This window comes from Fringilla coelebs (assembly GCF_963513975.1).
Source record: "Fringilla coelebs genome assembly, chromosome: 6".
Lineage (NCBI taxonomy): Eukaryota > Metazoa > Chordata > Aves > Passeriformes > Fringillidae > Fringilla > Fringilla coelebs.
In genome coordinates, this window is record NC_140034.1 from 10,739,137 (window position 1) to 10,761,817 (window position 22,681).

Below are 22,681 nucleotides of genomic sequence, written 5' to 3' on the forward strand. Positions count from 1 at the left end.
AATCCAGAAGGAACACCAGGGAGGCCACGTCCATTTCACTGAGTCCCAACAGTGAAGGTTTGCTATGGTTTCCTTCACTGCACAGACACTTTTATTCAGGTGGGATCTGCTTCTGGCTTGAATCCCACCAGGAGTGATGTGATGGGCTGTAAGGGGCTGTGAGGGCTGGAGAGGTCACCACCTCTTCATATCCCCAAGGGAGTGGGGTCTGCCCCCAGCATGAGTCCACACCATCAGGTCTCTGTCTCGCTTGCATTGTACAGAGGGTTGAGGTAGAAGACCTGGAGATCTTTGGATGCCACTTCTCCAAGGTCAGCATCTGGAGGCTCCTGCAACAGCAAGGGAGGAGAAACATGCAATGGGGAAGAGGAGCAAAACCCTTGGGCAAAACTCACCCAGGGCTGAGTCCCTGCAGCAGCTGAGAGGCTGGTGACCCCGGGGAGAACAGGAATGTCCCACAAACCCCTCCTGGCCTGGGAAAAGCAGGGCCCCTCTCAGGGTAACCCCAAGAGGGTTTCAAGAGCATCACAGCAGCCAACAGCTCCTGCCCATGCCCCGAGCACCCCTGGCAGGGGTGACTCACCACGCTGAACACGGGGTTGTCGAAGCCTTGGTCACTGGCTGGTGCAGGGGATGCCGGGTCCTCCATCCTCTCCCAGGGGTGCTCGGGGCGCAGGGCAGGCAACCTGGGGGAGAGCTGGACATCACCATCCACATCCCTCCCAGCCCTGCAGCTCCCCCAGCTGAAACCCAGCGTCCTTAAGAGGTGGATGGGAAATTATACAGGGGCAAAACGTCAGGCTGTTATTGATATGGGATATTTGTACCCCTTCTCAGGGAAAAGCAGCTGTATCCAGCAGAAATCATTCAGCCTGGAGATCTGGGACCTGCATTCTGGAGGGAGGAGTTTGCAGAGGCAGACAACTCTAGCACAGGCTTCACTTTGGAGCAATCATTCCTTCCCTCTGGCCTAAATGAGTTGCCACCTGTTCCCACTGTAATCTCAACAAGTATTAATTTTATCATTACTTTTATCACATTACCATTTTTTTCATCTTAATCACCATCACTACTTGTATTATTTTCTTCATTACTTTTATCCTAAGGGTCCCAGTCACTGAGCAGTCTCCTGCACTGCTGCAGGTGGGCTCAGCAGCAGGTCCATGCACATCACCTCAGGAGCTCTGAGGGAAGCTTTGCCAGGCCCCTTTCGGTGGAAATAAGGGGGACCTGCAGCACAAGTGGGACAGGCCCTGGGCTTGTGTTCAGTTCTGTCTCCTGGAGCTACACAAAATTCCCTCCTGCTGCTGACAGAGCTGGTTTCAAAGGCCTGTCCAGCATCCAAATAAGCATCAGTGAAAGAAAAATCATCAAGTAGCAATTACGGGTCTGGGAGTTTTATTTAGAAATCAAATGAAGGCGTGGGTTTACTGCTAGGAAATATCATGTCAGCACGTGTCGAGCAGCAGGGCAAGTGTTCCTGGCCAGGGCCACTGCTGCACAGTGAGAAAATCCCAGTGGAGGAGGCAGGAGGGAACAAACAACTGACTCATGAGCCTGTGACACAGCAGCCCCAGCACCAGGGAGCTCAGCACACCCTGGCAGACACAGGTGCATTGTGCACATCCAAATTTAAGCAATTCCTGGCCCCTGGTTATCAACTGTGTAAAGTCAACCCCACTTGCCCACAGCTGGGTACCCTGCAAAACCCTCCACAAGTGGAGGGTGCATGTGGGAGGAGCAGAGGTGGGTGCCCCAAGCACTTGCCGTGGGCACTGCTGGGATGCCCGAATCACCGCCAGGACCCATATCCAAGCTGTGAGGGAAAATGGTGATGAAGAAGGGGTATTTCTGACTAGCTCCCAGCTGTGGTGCAGTCAGGTGCACCCTCCAGCCCTCCCCTGGAACCTGCACTCTATACTCCACGCTGTGTGAACAAGCAATGCACCAGAAGCTGCACTTGCTCTTGCATGCTCTCTCCCTTTAATGGTTATGAAGCTGTGGGACGAGTGTTTTGCATTATTTTGATGCATTTCTACTGAGCTGCTGGCAGGTTCAGTCCTCCCCTCCCCAGCAGGGCTGCAAACTAATGGTGCCAAGGAACAGGAGATGTCCCCAGGCACCATGACCAGGCTGTGCAGAGGTCAGGAGATGTCACCAGGCACCATGACTAGGCTGTGCAGAGCTCCAGCCGAGCTGCAGCAGCCCTGCTCCCACCCAAGCACACTGCACCCTGCCAAGAGGCAGCTCCTCCTGGTCATGGAGGAGAATGAAGCAACAGTCCAAGAGTACAGAAGTGCCTTTCAGCCACCTCACTTCCAGAAAACCATGAGGAGTAAGGACAAGTTTTAAAATGACACAGGGCATGTTTAGATTAGATATTGGGAACAAACTCTTTACTGTGAGGGCGGTGAGGCTCTGGGCAGAGGTTGCCCAGAGAAGCTGTGGATGCTCCATCCCTGGAAGTGTTCAAGGCCAGGCTGGCTGGGGCTCTCAGAAACCTGCTCTAGTGGAAGGTGTCACTGGCTATGGCAGGAGGTTGGAACTAGATGATCTTTGAGGTCCTTCCAACCCAAACTACGCTGTGGTTCTATGAACAGTAATGCTGGGGCCAGCAGGGTGCCAGGGCATGCCCCTTTCTGTGGGAGCTCCGGGCAGCACCGTGTGCCCTGTGTGCCAGGCTGGAAGAACAGCCTGGGCTGGCAGCTGCTCCCAGGCAGAGGCAGCCTGAATATCTGCTGCTGGCAGAAGCCCCATCCTTACCTGAGCTTTCCCTTTCTGTAGAGAAAGAGGATCCCTCCAAGGAACAGGAGACTGAAGAGTAGCCCCATGACTGTCCCTGCTGTGATCCTGCTCACTGGGTGGCTCCCCACCTGCCCGCTGGCAGTGCTGCCAGTGGCCACTTCCATTTTACCACTTGAAATGCCAAGAGCTTCACCTGGGAAGAAAAAGGGATGAGGATTGTATAGGGCAACACATCCCCACACCCATGGCAGAGGGAGCCTTCAGCTGGGTTAGGTCCTGCCTGCTTGGTTGATCACCCTTCCCTGGGAACAGGGATGGGATTCACAGGTGGATGGACTCAACGGGGACAAGCCCCTGTGGGTCTGCCACCCACACAATGACCACCAGGTCCCCTGGCTGTGACCTGTGTGCCCATCAGCATCTGCCAGCTTCCGTTGTCTGCCTCCACCAGCAGCATTCTGGCTGCAGAGCAGCTCTGCAGCCAGGGGACCTGGGGGCCCTGGCAGGCACCCAGCTGGTTGTGGTCAGACGTGGCATGGAAGCACACCGGTATCCCAGGCTGCAGGAGGAGAATTGTCAGCAGGGCAAGGGAGGTGACCCTTCCACTCTGCTCTGCCCTGCCCTGGTGAGCACAGCTGCAGCTCTGAGCCAGGCTCTTCTCAGCAGCTCCCAGTGACAGGGCAAGAGGCAACGGACAGATACTGAATATGGTAAATTCCGCTTAAATACCTATATTTATGTAAGTATTTATATATAAAAAACCAGTTTACTGCAAAGATGGTCAGTTGTGGAGACAGGCTGCAGAGAGATGCTGTTGAATCTCCCTCCTTAGAGACATTCAAACCCCACTGGCCACGTGGGCTGCTGGCAGGGAATACAAAGCTCTGGCCAGCAGCGGGTCTGGGTGCCCCTGCAGGGGACCTGCTAGGAGGACAGGGGGTTACCGTGCTGTGCTATGTTCTGCATGATGTCTGCTGCCAGCTGCTCCGCAGCGGTGCCCGCCTGCGCTCCTGCTCTGTCATCAATCAGCACGATCTGGATGAGAGGAGCGGCGCTTCGGGACACGATGCCCAGGAAGGTCTGTGCTTTGTGCACCTTGGATATGGCCATCTGCACGCCAGCATATTTGGGCTTCCCAAAACACAAGGAGACACGTAAAACCAGTGAGAGGGTAGGCACAAGTGAGTCACATCTCCAGACAGCCATGATGGGTACAGCTGCAAGGCCCACCTGAACCTTCCTGTGGGCCCCACCACAGAGCTGCCATCCCTGTCATGGCAGTGCCGTTGCATTTCCCAAAGGAGAGGCCTGTACGTCCCCTCTCTCCCAAGCTGTGACCAGCACCCAGCACGCAATGAGCCCCCATGGAGGAGAGCATGCTGAGAAAGCAATTTCATGTATCACACCCATTAAAAGCTGTATTAAGACGCGCGGCTGTAAGGAGGGCAGGCAGACAGCTTTCAGCTCAGGATCAATAGAGCAATACCCTGGTATCGAACCTCCCAGTGCAAAGCAGAGCACACCTCCTCCCCCGGCAGCCCCTGGCAAAGAGGAGGGATGTCATGTTGTGTCTGACAAGCAGCAGCATGAAGTAATGCTTTGCAGAGCATCTGAGAACTGACCAGTGCCAGGGAATGCCCTGCTGCAGGTTTGCACCATCCCAGCAGTGTGTGCTGAGCTCCCATGGGACCTAGACCTGCTCTCCTCTGTTTTCCAGAGCAGGGTTGCCAGCAAGCCCCCCTGCATCTTTCCCCATTGCAAGCCAACAGCTCTTCCTGCCCTGAGCTCAGCAGATGGTGGGGCTGTGGTGGGGAGCAAGGACCCAGCTCCCACAGCAAGCAGGCACATGCAAGAGGTCACACAGGGAGTGTGGGCCCAGTAGGGTGGTGGAGAGTGAGCTGCACCTCTGGCACTGCTGGGACCACATGCCCCAGACAGTCCCACAGCCATCAAGTCACCAGCAGATGTGGCCAGTGGCTTGTCATTTCATTAGCCCCTCCCAATCTGACAGGCTCAGTACCTGGCTCAGCAACTCTTGGACCAATTTGTCCTGGTACTTCTGCAGGTCAAAATCAGGAGTGAAATCCAGGTCAATGGTGGCCCCTGCAGCCAGAAAACAGACATTAAACTCACCATGAGTGGGCAGAGAGCAGCCACAGCAGCACAGCTCTGACTGCCATGATAGGCACTGGGGACCCTCTGGTACCCTGTGCAACTGCTCTGGCTGGGCCCAGAGAGAAACCTCCCCTGCTGATCTTTTTGTCAGCTGGGTTTGATGAAAGGCTTTTGACTTTCCAATATATTCTGGAGAGAAGCTTTCCCTGGACAGTTTTCTCATACTTATCCCTCTGGGAAGCTCTTCATGCCCCTGGTTTTGGGGCTATGAGGCTGTGGTGCAGCAGCACTGCCCTGGCTTTGGGGAGAAGGCTGAGACGAGGGAAGACCTGTGCTCCCCGCACCACTGCACTGCAGTCATGGAGACAAATATTTTCCTGGGAAAAAATACAATTAAGCATTTGATGAAATTTTAAATTGTCCTAAAGACTGTAAGGGGCTATGCTTTTAGGAGCATGCTGGAGAAACATATGGTGCCATTTTAATGAATTTGGTATGACATACCAAATATTGGATGCCAAGTATCCAGGTACAGTTGTGCATGAAAAATTGCCCCTAGCAACATTTCATGCAGATTAATGGAGGAGCACCCATTGCAGAGAGAACGCTGTCAATCTGCATGCTTTTATTTTACATGAAATTAAACAAGCTGGCTGTTGGGAAGCTGACATTACAGTGGAAAAGGTTGCATTTCTTCTGTGTGTTTTCAGCTGCATAAACTCAGCAGAGCCCTATTAGCTTGATGAGCTGTGACAGCCTGACAGGATAAACCAGAAGCAGGGACAAAGGGCTGAGACTCAGAACAGGCTCCCAAAAGCCAGGATCTCTTCAGAGAGATGTGCTGGGAAGGTGGCACAACAGGATCTGCACATGGGATCCACAGATGGGACCCTTGGCAACAGTGATACAGCAAAACTCCAGCTGACAACCAGCAGCAAGCACCCCCTGCACCCAACTTTCCCCCATGAAGCCAGGGGAAGCAGGCTGAGGCAGCTGGCATGGCAGGGAGGAGGAATAGGGCCGTGTTCCCCACTCACCACAGACCCCACAGCAGTGGCCAAGGGGCTGCAAAGGGCTCTGGCACGCTGGCTCTGGGCACTGCCTCCCTGAGTCCCTGAGCAGGGCTGCGCAGATGCGGGGGCCATCCTAAAGGAGAGCAGGGCAGAGTCAGTCCTTGCCCCACAAACTGCACTGCAGCCCCCAAAATGGGAAAGGGAAGACTCACCAGGGTGTTCCCACAGGCACAGCCAGACTTATCAGGACAGCCAGTGCCTGTCACCTGGAGCGTGCCATTGCCATGAAACTGCAGTGGGGCAGAGGGGCCCCCCAGGTACCCAGCCCAGGATGATGGGGTGTTCAGCTCCTGTGCAGGGAAGAGCAGCAAAGCAGGTGAGTATTCCAGGACAGGTACCAGTGCTGGCCCCAGGGACCCAGCCATGCTGCTGGGACACCTGGTGTCACATATGATGGCCATCACTGGGAAGCCCCACTGCAGGCAGTGATGCAGCAGGAAAACCCTGCCAATGCACCCATTCCATCTTTTCCCCTGGACCAACAGAAAAACTCTTTCAAACAAAAAAAAATGACACTGAGATGGCTGGGCCTTTTCTTCTTTTGCTTTCCACCTTTCTGCTGGCTCAGAGAACTCAAGTTACCAGCTTTTCACTACTGGGAGGGAGGGAGCTGGGTCTGAGCTGTTTTCCTTCTATCTGTGAAGAATTTCTATGTGCTTGGCATTAGCAAAGGCTGAGCTGGACTAACCAGCCTCATCCTGCTAAGTCACCGGTGATTCCCTCACCCACACTCCTCCACAGGAAGTGTCTCCATGCTCTGGCACAACAGGCAGATTTCTCAGGCCCTGGGGTGAAAATAGTCATCACAAAGCACAGAGTAGGCTGGCTACAAAGGTATGGAGAAGCTCATAAGGTCAGTTCTTAGGAAAATAAGGTCAGTTCTTAGGAAACATGCTACAATCATGAAAAGCACCTTCTCCTTCCATCTCATTGCTCAGCAGCAGCCCCAGCCCTGAGGAACAGCAAGCCGTGGTCCCTGGGTGGGATGACGTGCTGTGGGGAAGTCTGAAGCATCAGCAGGACCAGCATCACTCTGAGCACCCAAGAGCATCCACCTCTGCATCCCTGGGGTACGTGGGCCTGGGGTGAGTTCCACTGGGGCACTGCCTTGTTCAGACTCGCCGACACCCGCCTGGGCACCAAATGAGTCTATTACTCAAAAAGCAGCTACCTAATGCCTGGCCCCAAAATGGCAGATCCCAGCCAGCGCAGCAGCAGAAATAATAAATAACTTATGAAACGCCTGCCGCATCTCCCACTCCTGGAAGGAGCCTGTGTTTACCGCGGCAGCGCCTGTGATCTTCTGCTCCTCCGACCAGGAGGGACAGGGCTCGTGGGGAGCCTGATTCCCAGGCTGAGGCACAGCAGGCTGCCAGCGTGTCTATAATTATCCCTCCAATCAATTAAAGAGCAGTGCTGCAGCAAAGACACTGGGCCACAGGCCATGTTAAAGTCGGGGGCAGGAAGGAAGTGTCCCCAGAGGGTCCCTGAGCAGCACGGCTGCAGACACGTGCCTGGGAAGGGAGCGACCCCTGGGAGCCACAGAGGCTGTTATTTGCTGATGGTTTGACCCGTGCATATTGGCCCTTTTTTAAACATTCATGGTGAGACAGCCCTGCACTCCCACACTGCGGGGAGGGAGCCGATAACAAACTGGTTGATGCAAAAAGCCATGGAGGCCATTCACAGCAGCAGCAAGCAGCAGCAGCTCATGAAGCTGCAGCCCCGCGGGTGTGCCCCATCTCCCTGTGCAGCGCTGCTCCCCCTCTCGGGGCTGTGCTGAGAAGGTGTAGAGCCAGTTTCTCTTCCTCCCCACCTCACCTGGCCCATGACAGAGATGCTGCGGAGGTGAATCACGGGCTGCGATGAGTCGGTGTTTACCCGGAAGGAGGTTTCGGGCTGGAAGATAACATCATCGTAGCGGCACGGGATGCGCTCCTCATGCACAGAGAAGATGGGCCCGCCGGGCCTGAGCTCCCCGCTGGGAAGGACGTCCTGCCACAGCGTGGGGTCGAACCACGCGCGGTGCTCAACGTCAGCGAACCTCGCTGTTCCACCTGGAAAAGGAACAGAAAAGGCCGAGCATGACCCCAACCCAAATCCAAAGCCCCAGCAGATGCATCTGGGTTGGTAAAACCAGGCACTGTCCGGCCTGAAGGATCTCACCCTGTGGGCAGGCAGCCGAGGGCTGGTCCTGGCATCCCCCTCATGGGCACCCACTGCAGACATTTCCCAGAGCTTGGCAAAGCTTCCCAGAACTCAGGGCTGGGGTCCCAGCCCAAATCCCACATCTGCCTGCAGGCTTTCAGGCCCAGATCCCACAGGATATTTTTTCCACATTTTTTAAAGCCCATCCTTAAGGAGGATGTTAAGGAGGAAAACATCTGCCTGAATGCTGAGTAACAGCTAAATCTGATAAAAATGGGTATGATAATTCATGTCCCAGTTTCCCAGCAGCCTGGCAGTCTGCAGAAATGTGACAGGCCCTATTCCCTGCAGCAGGTAACCCCAACGCCAGTGCTCAATTTAACTATCAATTGTATAACCATTAACCATTTCCCTGCTGGTTAGTCTTATCATGCAGTGCCCTGATTCCTTCTCTCCCTTCCTGGCAGCTGAATCTTTACCAATTCAGCCAGCATGCAAGTACTTAGTGACTGAATTATTTGTATTCATTTTAAAATCACGCTTTAGAGAAGTCCATTTGTGAAAGTTGTCCTAGAAACACCAGCTGATTTCAGGGGAGCAGTGCACAGTCAGCAGGAAAAGCCCTGTGCCAAGCACAGATGCTAGAGCATCTCTGCTGGGGGGCAAACAACTCCAAAACAAAAAAAAAATTATAGGGATGAAGGATTTCAGAGTGGCTCCAGACAGTCTTAAGATACAATCCTTCCTCTGGGGAGAATGATTTAGGCTTTTTCTCTCTTTTTTATCTTTTTTTTTTTTCCCATTCAGACAGCAGGCATGGATGCTCTGCTTGAATACTTCCTTCCCTGTAGAGGATCTAAAAAGTTACTTGCCACAGAAAGCATGGGGCAGTTCTTAAGCACCCAAAATACACCTCCCTAGAAAATAGCTTTCAGATAAAAGCAGGCAGCAATGACACAAAGCTGCTGTCTCAGCCATGGGCTGGGGAGGGGAGGGGCGGGGAGGGAAGGATGCATGTGTGGGGCCAAAGGCCAGCTTGTTGTGATGGCCATGGTTTGGCTCACCAGCGTGTAACTCCTAACTGGTTTTCTTTAGAAACACCATGGCAGAGAAAAAAAGGGCTTTGATGTGGCTACATGCTTAATAAGCAGGGGAAAATACAAACAATATTTGCCTCTCTGTTACAACTTCAAAGGCTTCCCTACTGTAATTACCTTTTAAGAAGACAGGTGATCTAGGAGGAAAAAAGGATCTGATGTGAGGGAGGTCATCAAAGAAAAGGTAAGTATTGAAGAGGAGTGATTCACTTTGCTCTGAGGTACGACCTTTGTAGAGGTATTTGGGCTGATTTTACATGATTCATCACAGGTTGATGGGTGCCTGATTTGGGCACAAAATACCTGAGTCACAGCCTGGATCCCAGCTGCCATCGAAAGCTGTGAAGGCTGCACCAGCTGCCAGCAGGAACTCTCCATTCAGGGGCAGATACTAGATGAAGGATGCAGAGTGTTACTGTTCTGCTGCCAGCCACCCAGGCTTGTTACCAAATAACACTGCTAATTGTTAGGCTGCCTATTACACTCACAGTCTTCAAGGCACTTTACAGTTATTAGGAGCTACCCTTACTGTGCCCCATGTACACAGGAAAGCATCAGCTCCTGGTTTTATGGATGGGGATCCTGCAATGAGGAGAGGCAGCATGACGTTATCCTCCATAACACAGAAAAGCATTCAGAGGAGCAAGAACAGGAAAAAGCAAAATAAGCTCCTTGACAGTTTCTTCCTCCTCTCATACACACTCACAGCAGCTCAGGAATGGATTTATGCATGGTTGGTGCACCAAGAAAAACCCAACCCTACTCTGCAAGTGCCAGACGCCCCCTCACTTAATGGGTTCCCACCTCCAGGGGCTGTGCTTGCCCCACAAAATATAAATCAGGGGCCCAGGCTATGCTTGCTACAGTTTCAGGTAGTGAATTTGTACTGAGCACAAGCTAAGGGAAATGCACAGTGGCATTTGGAGCAGCTTGCCATAGCCAGACTCTCTTCTTGTTGGCTAGGACGTCACCAGCTGGTAATCAGGGTCACAGTACTGACCTGGCTTCAGCCTGCAGGGCCCACCCATTCACGAACCTCAACAGGCACAGCCCTTTCATGGGAACCCTTCCAGCAAGAAACTGTGGCCACCTGGGTCACCAGCCAGCACTGCTAACTCTGGGACAGGCCCTGACAAATGATCCACTCAGGCAACTCATCCACAGCAAACAGGCTATTCAGCCCAGCCCATCTTATTTTACATTTAGAAATTGCAGAGGGAAAGTCATGGTTTCTTCCAATATTTTGGAGTCAGTGATGCCCAAGGCATCCTTTTCTAATTTGGTCTATCCAGTGTTTTAGCATCACTCCCAATAGCAGCTGAAAGCCATCCAGGACTGAGTTATGCCAACGTACAGGGTCCTGCGCTCAGGCAGAAAAATTTAAATGGGATTTTAAGGTTTCATCTACTTAACTGGTCTTTAAATATGTATGTAGGTTAGAGAAAGCAAGACTTATGTCTGACTGCTGCATGGTGGCCATGACAGCTCTCTGTCCCTGGCCAGTCTTGCCTGAGGATGTTCAGTCCCACTCAGAGGCCACCATGGGGAAGGGATGGGGAGGTGGACAAGGCAAAAAGCTCATCACCTCTAAAGTGTAGGTGGGCTATGTTAAGAAGTTTAGTGCCTTGTTGGTGCAGTGCTTTGAAAGCCTTAGCCCTGGTGCCTCTCTCTTGGCTCAGGAACAATGAGAAGCCAGGATAGAGAGCAGAGGGTGGCTGTCACCAAGAAGAGTCCACAGTGCTCCTCTGCACCATCTGCTGTGGACCCAGAAATGCCATACATTGGGCTGGACGAGAGGGGATGACACTGAGGTTGGGGGCAACATGTGCCCCATGGGTGTGCACTCTTCCCCCCAGCCAGGAAGAAGCCTTTGCCTATGGACAATGCTCCATCAGGCTTGTGTCCTGCCATCAGGTTCTCTGAATTTCTATTACTTTTGAGTAAGGAAATTTGTCCAATACCAAAGCACTGAAAAAGGCTGAAAGGTCTGCCAGAATACAAAAGGCATCATGTCCTTTAGCTGCAGATGAAAAAGCCATCAAAACATGTCTGTTTTGAGGCTCAGGACTTGGCCTGCATTCAGCTGGGTGAGGGCAATGCCACCAGCTTCAACCACAAAATGCTGTACTTCAGTTCAAGTGCCCTGGCTTGTTTTCCTGGGAGCTCAGGCAGGAGCGGGCAATGGGACATTTTGGAGCAGTCAGCTGCCACCCATGCTCAGGCCCGTGCCAGCAGCACTGCCAGCTCAGTCCCTTCTTTCAGGCTGGCTGGGCCACGGCAGCCCCTGGGTGCTGTCTCTTGCCCGGTTTGCAGGCTGGCCCCTGCAGCCAGCTGTGCACAGCAGGGCCAGGCAGGAAGGAGGGCCAGCTGGCTGCTGGGGCCATCTGAGCTGCTCAGCATGGGGTTTTGGATAGGATGCAGCAGATCATTTCACCAGCACAGGGTACCAGCTCTTCATGGCAGTCAGCTTTGGGCACCCTGCACGTGCTTGGGAGGGCAAGCAGGTCTGGATGGGCCAGCAGGACACAGCACCAGTTCTACGCAAGAGGAGAGCTGGGAGAAATGTCTCATGCCAAATCTGCCCCATACCTGCAGTGCCTGTGCTCTGGAGACATTGGGCTCTGAGCTCTCTGGAAAAGATGCAGCTTCTCCAGCCACCACAGGAGATTCCCCTCCACTGCTGAGGCCAAAATCCCAGGAAGGCTGCCCTTCCAGAGGAAGCTGCTCATGTGGGTGTCAGTGTGGCCATGTCCCTTCACACCCTGGGATTACCCAAACACTGCAAGCACCAGCACTGGAATTAAAATGCAACACAACGTGATGCAAGACAGGGGACAGAGTCACCTCATCTCCACAAACATGAAGTTCAGGAAGAGCTCTGTACTTCTGCTTTGTCACAGGAATTTCTGGGGCTGGGCCCTGCACCTATGGCTCCCTGCCCACTGAGACAGCAGTGCTATACATCCACTACCAGCCCTGCCTGAGATTCTCACCACTGGGCAGCGTTTCAGGAGTGTCTCCATCATCCAGTGGATCTTTGTAAACAATTTGCCTTTTCTTTTTTCTTAACATAAGTTAAGCATCTCGACTCACTGCAGAGAACAAGTAGAGACTCTGGCTGGGCAGCGGTTTTCTATCTTTGGGAGTTTAGTATGGAAATTGCATACAGGTTGGGCCACTTTCCAAGTACATTTTGAACTGAGCAATGACAGGTACCAGTGGACCAAAGCCAAAAAGCTGGCAGTTTCATCTGCTTTCCCTTCCTCCTGCCAACATGTACTCCAGGGCCATTAATACAGTGAGTGTTTAGAGTCCCATTAGTCATTTTCCATCCCTGATACAAGTAAATCACTTATCTCCTCAGTTATCATTATGAAGTGTAATGAAAAACGAAACACAGTCATAATTCTTCTTATCAAAGTCGGTGGAAAAAAAAAGAGGAAATACCCCATGTGGGTCTTGGACCAGCCCCAGCATTGCACTACCAGAAGGAATCTGCTCCCCCAATGCATAAGTGAAAAAGAAACTAACCTCCAAAATGCAAAATAGAAAATAGCAAAGTTCTGAGAGATGGCTTTCCAATCACACCTCTGACTGGAACCAGTCTCTGGCACATTCTTGGGTCACAAGCATCGGGCTCAGATGACTGACAGGAGCACTGTGACTGGCATGTCACCATCATCAGACCAGGAAAAATGCAGCACTTGTGCTTCAACCTGGGTGAACAAGTCACACTTGTGACTGCAGCCAGGTCTTCCCCCAGCCTTGCTTTATTTGCAGCATCAATGCATTTGAATTCCTTGCTTGGATGAGATGGTGCCACCATCCCCATCACTCAACACTAAGACTGCCTGGGCACACTGAGCTCCACAGTGCTGCACCCACAGCTGCACCAGCAGGCAGGACAGCAGCCATCAGCCCCCAGCTACATCCCCTTGCCTGGCACCCAGCCCAGGAGCAGCTTTGGCCCTGGTGCTGCTGGTCCAGTGATGAAAAACATCACTGGGATAGGATGCAGGTGGCTCCAACACAGACTGCTATACCCCACCGCAAGCAATAATGCACAAGGGAAATAATTTCCATTTCATCTTTCCCACTACAGCCCTGCTGGGGCAGTGGCAGCCCACAGGCAGCCGGGGCAGCAGATGGGTGGGCCCTGCCCATTCTGCCCATGGGTGGGAACAGCAGGGATTTTCCCAGTGTCTGCTGGGGCTGGGGGTCTCAGCACAGCTGGTGGTGGTGCCTGGGTGATATCCAGCTGTTGGCTGATACCCCAGAAAGGCACAGGACCAGGATCACCCACCGGTGAATCCCTCTGACAAGTCTGGAGCATTGTCAGGGGCTCACTTGCAGCCCAGCATTTCTTGGGTTCATTACTGAGGCTTCATTTATTCACCTTCTGGTCCAGGTGAAGCTTTCACCTGCACCTTCAGGACAGTGTCCTTCCCCTCAGCCACACATGCTACCCCACACCCCTAGTTTGCTGCCAGAGCCAGCCTGTTCCTGCCACAGCCCTCAATCCCACAGCAGCTAGCCCAGATCCCCAGCAAGGCAGGATGACCTCCTGTCACCCCAAGACCTCTGTGTGAGGGTCCCTGCTGCTGGAGCAGCACCTTGCTGCCCAAAGACCTCCCTGCCCAGGCACACGGTCCCATGAGGAATGGGGCTTTACCTTCCCAAGGAAACCAGGCCAGAACTGCAGCCTGTATCCCCATGAAGCCCATGCTCATGCAGGCTGGTGCTGCACACCTGGGGCACGGAGGCTGGTGCTGCCGTCCATGGGCCCCACCAACAGTGGTGGGGGATGCCCACAGCCCTGCTCTGACCCCAGCAACAGCTCAGCCCTCTGCTTCTGACCCAGAGCAGGCAGGATCACAGGCACAGGAGCAGCGTGCCAGGGGATATCATCATTTCAGTGCCATCCCCTGCAAGCTAACGAGGTTCTTGGCTGCTCTCCCTGCCCAGCAGCAGCAGCTCAGCTGTGCTGTCACTAAAACCAGACCGGCTTCCCTGCTGGGTCTACCCATCACATATCAGGTTGTGTTTCAGCACATGGGCTCCCCACAGCACCTGCCCAACCTGGCCTTGCCACCACATCCCCTGGCACAGGGATGGCCTGACACATCAGGTTCCCAACACATCACAATCCTGTCTGTCCCTACACAGAAGCCACAGTTCCTGGCCATGCCACACAGGTGCTGCCTGGTACAGCCCCTGCCAAACCACCCCACAGGGCCCAGTGAAAGCCATGGGAGGATAAAAAACAAACAACAGACCCAAAAAGCCCACTAACTTGATTGCAGATGGCCAGTACAGACTTCTAGCCAAATAGGTCCCAACATTGTACAAAATCAGGTGTCACAGGGACATGGAAAGCCCCTTGGGTAGCTGAAGACATTGAGCTCTGGATGCAGAAGACACAAGAGAGGCTTAAAGCCATTTGCCAAATCTATTTCAGATTAGTTAATCTCCTTTTCCTGAACTTTCCTCTAAGGAAAGGTCAGAAAAGACAGGAAGAGGCTTGAGGTGTGAGCAGAGGGGCCATGTCCAGCAGAGAAGGGATGGCAGACGGTCCATGGAGCAGCTTCCCGGCCAGACAGGCTCCAGCATCCGCTACAGCCCAGGATGCTGGCAAGCTGCTCTGCTCATCAGACTTTAGTAACTCCTCCTGCTGGAAACCAGCCTGAAATGAGCAAAGAGACTCGGGGAGATGAGTGTAAATGGCTGTTTTACCAAACCCCTTTCCTGCATGCACCTTCATTGTAAATGCTGCAGGATTCCATCTTGGAATTATGTTCTGGCACACACTCCCCTGAAATTTTTTATCTTCATCTTAGGGGAAGGAAAAATAATCCCTTTTCTGGTTGTCTCATTACCCCGCTGTCTGTGAAGAGGTGGGGGAGGGAGCACCGGTGCCTGGGACTAGCGCGAACTGTGGCAATTCATTAGAGCCGGTGCCCCTGGAGAGCAATTGGCATTTCAAGATCAATCTCTGCCAGGAACCGAGCGGGAGCATCCTGCAGCAAAGCCGAGTACATTCTGCTCTTGCAATTAGGTAGCTAAAAATATAAGGCTGGGGAAGGTGTCTCTGGTCAGACCCCAGTGCCACTCTGACCCCTTCCCCAGCCTTGCAGCCCCTCGTGGGGCAGGCAGGGAGGGGGTATGGACAGATGCCACCCCACAGCAGAGCTCGGAGATGGGGCAGAGCTGGAAAGGTGATGTCAGGGCTGCTGAGTAACCCCAGCCAGGGTCCTGACCCTGGGGCCGAGCAAGGCTGCTCTGCCCATGTGAATAAACCCAACTCCTGCCACTGCAAAAATAGAAGCAGCAGCATCCATCCCTGGCCCACATGTCAGTGCTGGCCGGTTCAGGCACAAACTGCACCAGAGCTGGTGTTACTGGGGCAAACACCAGGCTCACTGCTGCAGCCATTCCCTGGCCTGGCTTCCTTTGGAAGCACAGACATAGCCAGAGGGTCCACTCCCTCTCAGGAGTCTTTCTCCCCCATCAGGAGACAAACAAAGCCAAATTCTGCCTTGCCCTAGAGCACCCATGCCAGGCATCATCACCTCCATTTTCATCTTTTCTGCACATTTAGTCTCAGGCACCTCCAAAAGCTGGCTAAATACTGATCTGCATCTTTAGGCAGCTAAACACCATAGAAAATCCAGCCTAATCACAACTGTTATGCATCAAAGCCACTTATGCTTTAAGCAGGATTTGGATTTAATGTGTGACTGAATTAGGGATCCATCTGAAACTTCAAATAACTGCTGAGCTGGGTGCTTGGTGGGTGAGCTCTGAGCAGGGAGGCAGGCTCTGTGCCCCAACAACATCCTCCCAAGAAAGCATGTCCCAGCACTTGGCTGGTGCCCACATGGGATGGATGGGGAGGGGAGCTGGAGAACTGACCATACAGAAGTGAGCTTTCACATAAATGTCTAGGAGAGGAGTGATGGTGACACATGAGGACTGCCTGGCATCACACTCAGCTGGGGAGTTGGGATGGGAGATCTCATGCTGTCCCTCCACATCAGCACCAAGCATCCTCCCCTACACTTGCCACAGCAGGCACTTATCTTAATGAAAGTCACTGAGAGCCTAATCCCTCCTCAGCCATGAATTTCCTTCTATGGTACTATAGCAAACAACATTCTGTTTTTTGGTTTTTTTTTTTTTTTTGGCCAAAGGCTGTATAGCATCTCCATGGTGACTCTGAAGCTTAATGTATTCTTGCTGATTTAAGTGATTAATGCTCCAGCGCGCGTGGCTGGCAGCTGAACAGGTGCAGCCCAGCCTCCCTGCAAAAATCCTCATGACCAATTCATTTTCTAACCAGCTGGTTGCCAAATTTCATGCCATTTGCATGAGTGGCAGCCTAGCTCAGGTGGTGGGTTTCATTCCTTTTTCATCCCTAACCTTGGCAGTCCCTGTGTCACCTGGTGACAGCAGAGCATGGCAGTGAACAGGAGGGAAGTGCCTGAGCTGAAATTACAAAGAAATATTAACCACCTCACTAAGAGACATGCTGGGACAGTTCACAGGGAATGGCTGGGGCGGTGATGCTCAGAAGGAAGGTGTGAGCTGCAGTACAGGTTATAGGCAGGGCTGGCTGCTCACCTGCAGTGCAATTCAGTGCAGGAGGAGGATGGTGCCCTCATAGCCAATGTGATGCTGCATTCCCTCATGGATCCCCCTAGCAGTCCTGCCCACAGGCACAGAGTGGGACTACAAAATTCACTGTAACCCTGGAGCCTGTGCAGCTGCCTGCCAGCAGCAGGGGCCCAGAGAAACCCCAAGGCAGCAGAGGGTCTCCTGGGGCTCCTGCCTGCACTCTGGATCCTTTGACAGGGACAGGCCAGGGGTCACTGGGACACCCTGACCCATCCCTCAGTTGCGATAGGAGCCATCCTCCCGAGCAGGGGGCAGGGATGTTGGTTTGTGTTGTGCAAAGGTTGTGTGGATCCCCCCCCTCTCCCCAGGCTGCACAGCTCTGCTCTCCAGCTTGGCTGCAGGAGGCTCAGCTGTAATGACTGATGCTGCTCTGCAATTATGCACTTTGCAGGCCTCTGATGAAAGTACTTTAGAAATTTTATACATTCATCTGTAAGTAAAATAAAATCTACTAGAGTGGTATTTTGCTCTTTTCTTCTCTGGGTAAATTCCACATCATTTATTACATTATATTTGTACGTATTTCCCCAGTACATTCTTTCCTTCAAAAATTCATATTTAAAATGCCATATAAATAAAGTATCTTTTCCAAATATTTCTAGAGGGATTAAACGTGGCACATGGCGTTATCAAAGCATCAAAACTATTAGTGGCATAGACAGCCTGAACAAATTACACCACATAAATTTCAAGGGCTTCTTCAAATTTAATGGCCAATAAAATAGCAAAGCTGCCCTAAAACCAAGAGAGGAACCTCATCAACAAGCTCATCAGGTCTGGAGGAGGAGGTTTTCCAGACAGGATCCAGCCCATCTCTTCCTGTCCCAGCACTGAAAGAGGGCTCACTGGTGACCCATCCCCCACTGGCAGGTTGGGGCAGTGAGTTTGCTCTTCCCTCTAATTCCTCCCTGTTAAATTTTACCCTCCAAGCCACAGAGATTGAGAGCCCATGTTTCCATAGCTGCCTGTCAGCCTGCTCTGGGGCAGAGTTCCTCATGTGGGGCAAAACCAGGTTGCTCAGAAACCCCCTCCAAGTTGAGCCCCCCCCTCAATCTTATATCACTCAACAGAGACATTTCAGCAGAGTGTCGTGCCTATCCTGCCACAGCTAGACTGATCATACCACAGAAAAATACAAAACCCAATGGCACTTGAAAGAAAATTTCTCAAGCAACATTTTGGGATTTCCCAGAACAGTTTGTTTTCATTTCAAGATATTTTGATGTCAGCTTCACTTAGCTTCTGCCCAGGGCTAGTGCCTGCTCTGTCAGCAATGCTGTGGGTTGGTGCTCCTCAGCCAACTACTGCTAAGCTCTCCATCACAGGCAGGGGGTTTTATCCCTCCTTTGAGGAGAAAAAATCAATTTCTTTCAAATGAAATTGGATTTTGCTGTACATTCTCTCATCTCCCCCAAATAAAAAAACAAAACAACAAACAAACAACAAAACAAAACCAACCAACCAAAACAAGCAGAAATGGGCTTTCTGGTTCCATGCTACAGAGAAACCCAGGCTACTGTAAGACTCCTGTTCCTTTCCCCAGCTGAGGCATCCTTGGTCTGGCTGGATCATGGAGGACAGTGTCAAAGTCCATGGAATGACTTTAAACAGACACAGAACAGTATGACACTAGATATTAGGAAGAAATTCTTTACTGTGAGGGTGATGAGACACTGGCACAGGTTGCCCAGAGAAGCTGTGGATGCCCCATCCCTGGAAGCATTCAGGGCTGGATTGGACAGGGCTTTGAGCAACCTGGCCTGCTGGAATGTGCCCCTGTCCATGGCAGGGGGTTGGGACTGCTGACCTTTAAGGTCCCTTCCAAGCCAAACCATTTTATGATTCTGTGGAGACGGGGACAGGGGAATGTGCCAGCCAGCAGAGCTCCAGGGCTGGCCCTGCCCTCGCCCACCCTCGTGCACCTCTGCCCACCATGCCTTACCATGTCTGTCAGCGCGTGGGGGGACCCAACGAAGACTGAGACAACCTGTAAGAAAAGCAAGAATAAAGTGTGCTTTGCCCTGTCAGGTAAAGGGGTTTTTCCAATGCCTGACAGTGTTTTATGAAAGCAAAAATAAAATAAATTTAAAATGTCTATACCTTGTCCTTCTCAAAGTGAACCACATCCCTGGCACAGGGGACTCTGCCTTTATCCCAGTTGGAGGCGGTTTCAAAATTGGTGTTGGGGATCCACTGCTTGTACACGGCAGCCGTGGTAGCTGGGAGAGAACGGAAAAACCAGTTTAATCCAGTCCATGAGAGGCTGGGAGCCTGCTCTGGGATGTGCTTTAGGATGGCTTGGCATTTATAGGTCAGATTTGGGGATTTTCTATCCAAGAGCAGCTCCTGCATTGTCCCAGCTGAGCAGTTACAGCCCTGCTCTACACAGGGGATTTTTTTGGCTAGGTGATGGTTTTAGCTATCCAGACAGGAAGAGAAGCAAGAGACAAATGCTCAGCAAGCAGACAGAAGGCAGGGAAGGCAGGAAGGTCCTGCAGGCAAAGGGTAAGAATAACATACACCTGGTACTTAAGCAATCCTTGCAAGGGGTTTAGTCGTCACTCAGACTAATTAAACAAGTAAAGATTCCTCAGCCTTTGGTTTCCAGAAGGTACAGAGTGGGCATGTGGAGCTGTGATACCACCAAGACAGGGCAGGAGAAGAAAAGGCATTTGCTGTGGGACATGTAGCACAAGTACAGGCTGGTTTCATGTGTTTGGAGATGGAGAGGGAGGATTCAGTGGTGTACGGTGTACTTCAGCCTGAGGCATAAACATGTTGGGAAACAGGGTTCTTCCCCTTGGGGTTTCCTGGGACAGTGGCAGTCCTGCCCTTGGGGCCCCACAGGGATGAGCCTGCTGGCCAGGGATGGGACATGGCAGAGGAGGTTTGCACAAGCACAGCAACCTGACATTGCCCAGGCTTGGCTGGGGGATGCATGTTCAGCTGAAGATGAATGTAGCTCCAGCAGCCTGAAGTAAATGGCAAGTGAGTATGAGACAAGGAAATGACCAAAAACCCCCCCTACTTTTGTCCTTTTAACGGATCATCTTTTTTGTAGGAGAAAGACCCACAAAATTGCAAAGAATGTAGAAAGCCCGTGGTGGAAGGGACTGGGGCACTGGAGAGGGGACGCGGGCCCGGCCCGGGGCGGGAGGGGGCTCTCAGTGACTCCAGCGCTGCACAAGGCCTGGGCCCGGCTCCTCCGAACGACGGGTGCCATGTGGCTGCAGAGGCTCAATCAGCACACCGGGATCACCTTGAGGTGTAATTTGTGCTGGTTTACTCTGCCAGGGGCTCTGCCGAGACCGCTGGCTGTAGTAGCCCTCTCCAGATGAACAGGAAAGATGTATTTTTAACCAGAATGAAAGTCCTGGAGCCTAGGTGCGACCGCGGAGGGGCTCCTCCGTCAGGCCGGGCGGCGGGTGCCTGAGGGAACCCTCATGCAGAGCGAACACACCCCTGCCGCGTCCTCTGTAAAACCCTCCGAGAGGAAAAAAAACATTGACGGTGGTAAGAACTGCAGCCAAGCAGCTGCTCGCAGTGTTGTGGCATAAACACCTTCCTAGCTCAGAGCAGAAAAGAGCTTAAGAACGAAAAAAAGCCCCCAGACAGCAATGGCAAGTTGTTCCGTCCTTGCTGCGGTTCCCTCGTGTCCCTGCGGCCGGGAAGCTGGGGAATGGAGAGGTCGGAGCTGCAGCCGAAAGGCTCGGCCAGCCCCATCGCACAAAGCCTCACGCCCCGAAGGCCGAGCGAGCTCTCAGCCGGGCCCACCCTGGACACGGCTCCTCAGGCCGCAGGTTTAATCCCTTTGCCCCGCGCATTCCTGCACCGTCCACCACCCCTGGAAGTATCAGTGTGCTATTTAATCGGCCTTGTCTCCCGGGAAGCGCAGTCCTTGAACACCAAAGCTACATGCATATTCAACAGGGAGCGTGTCCTGCAGCGCAGCGCTGTTGACTTCAAATGAGAGGCTCAGCAGGCTCCGCACGGCTACCCCAGCCTCGGTGCCTGCCTGCCTTCCCCGCGTCCGGCTGGAAATACCTCCTCCCGTCTGCCTGCCCGGTACGCTGGCAGTGACAGAGCCTGCAGAGCACACGCGAAACGCGGAGGTCGCCCCGCGGTCTCCCCTGCTCGCCAGGGCGGCCGGGCCCTGCGCGTACTCACCCAGGAGCTGCAGGATGCCCAGGAAGGAGAGCAGGCGCTTCATTCCGCAGCTGGCTGCCATCCCTCGGCTCTTCGATCCCTGCCCAGGTGGACCTTGCACCTTTTGGGGCACGTGATGGGCTCAGCCCGGGGAGGCTGCAGGGAGCACGGAGTTCACCACAATGGGAGGCAGGCTTCCCCCAGCAGGAACCTCAGCCTTGCTCTGTCCCAGAATCTCAGCTCCGTTCCCAGTCCCCCTGCTTCCTTGGAACCCGTTGGGAATCTAAGAAAGCCACCGAGGGAGCAGTTGAGGAGGCAGGAGTGGGGCTCCCCCCAGCTTGGCTCACCAGACCTAGCCACGCTCCCCCCACACATCCAGGTCCAGCTGGGGGGTGTCGGGGCGAACACTCTGCGTGCGCATCCCACGCCACTGTCCCCTGCTGAACAGCGGCTACCTTCTAATTACTAATAATAGCCTCCATGTATTTTCAATTAGCTCTCTTGGAAGGGAGCAGCTCCCAGCCACGACTCGTAATTGTACTTTGGCCACCAGCTGATTTGATCATTAGCCGGCAGCGCCAGCACAGCCCCACGCTGCTCCTGTGGCGGCTGCTGGCAGTGGCACGGGTGCATGGGGATGCAGCAGGAGGGGGGACTGCAACATCCCCGTCGTCTGCCGCAGCATGGAGCAGTGCTGCATGCCGGTCCAGGCCCAGGTCTTTACCAAGGGTGTGTTAGGAGCAGAAAAGGGAGGGGGGAGAACACGGATCGTGGCAGAGGCTGATGCCAAGGAGAGAGCTGCCCTTCAGCTGACGCTGGTATCAGCAGGGCAAAGACAGAAGATTGGTGAATGCAGGGCTTCACTAGAGGCCAGGAGGAGACTGGAGAAGTTCTTGGAAGGGTCATCCAGTGGAAGGGACACAGACCACAAGAAGCTCTCACCTGACATCAGCAAGGATTTAGGAGTGCAGGAGTGGGAAGCAAACCATCCCCATCCACCATTTATACTCCCCCTGCTTCCTAGCTTCCAGCTTGGCAGACAGACTGAGGTGCCAGGAGAGAAAGCTCCTTAGAACTGCAGCTCTAGGCTTGGGCATCAGCCAAAACACAGTCAGCACTTTCTACCCAGGGAGCTCAATGCTGAGAGATGTCCTCGAGGTGAAAGGCTCCTGCACTCTAATTACCACTCACAAATCTCTCCTAGGGGACTCACGGAGTGAATGCTCGCTGCAGTGAGATGTCCTGTATTTTAATAGAGGGAGGAAAAATTATAAATCATGGATACTTGGCAATTAGAGCTTGGAGAAAGGACTGCTGTGAGCAGAGGGCAGGTGCATGCTTATCTATGGCCTCAGCATCCTGCAGCACAGCCAGGATGGGACAAACTGCTCATGGGACCCTGTGCAGAGGGCAGTGCCACAGCCCCTGAAACCCACTGTGCTGGGATGTGCCCCACACCCTTCGTTTTACTTTCTGTACTCTGCAGCTGCTTCTTCTTAGTGCTGCTTGTGCCACCAAAGCTGATACTTGATTTTAAATGAGCTGGAACTCATCTGGCAGGCAGGCAGAGGTCAAAAATCCCCAATCTGCCTGTGAAACTTTGCTCAAGGGTGGACAGTCCCTGCTCCAGCATGGGCAGGGTAGAGGAATGACAGAAATTCCAGCAAAAGTTATTGCTGGTGC

The 22,681-nt window shown here is 53.0% G+C and overlaps 1 protein-coding gene across 1 annotated transcript; it reads right to left on the reverse strand.

Moving 5' to 3' along the window:
• Positions 1-233: 233 nt before the first annotated feature.
• On the reverse strand, positions 234-21,062 carry AMN (amnion associated transmembrane protein; the record flags this gene model as incomplete). The annotated part of the gene is made up of 12 exons (XM_084207319.1): positions 234-329; positions 584-686; positions 2,764-2,938; positions 3,690-3,876; positions 4,766-4,848; positions 5,898-6,006; positions 6,086-6,223; positions 7,755-7,990; positions 9,482-9,569; positions 18,795-18,839; positions 18,953-19,071; positions 21,020-21,062. The coding sequence occupies 12 exons, from the start codon at positions 21,060-21,062 to the stop codon at positions 234-236; spliced, it is 1,422 nt and encodes a 473-aa protein (XP_084063445.1).
• Positions 21,063-22,681: the final 1,619 nt, after the last annotated feature.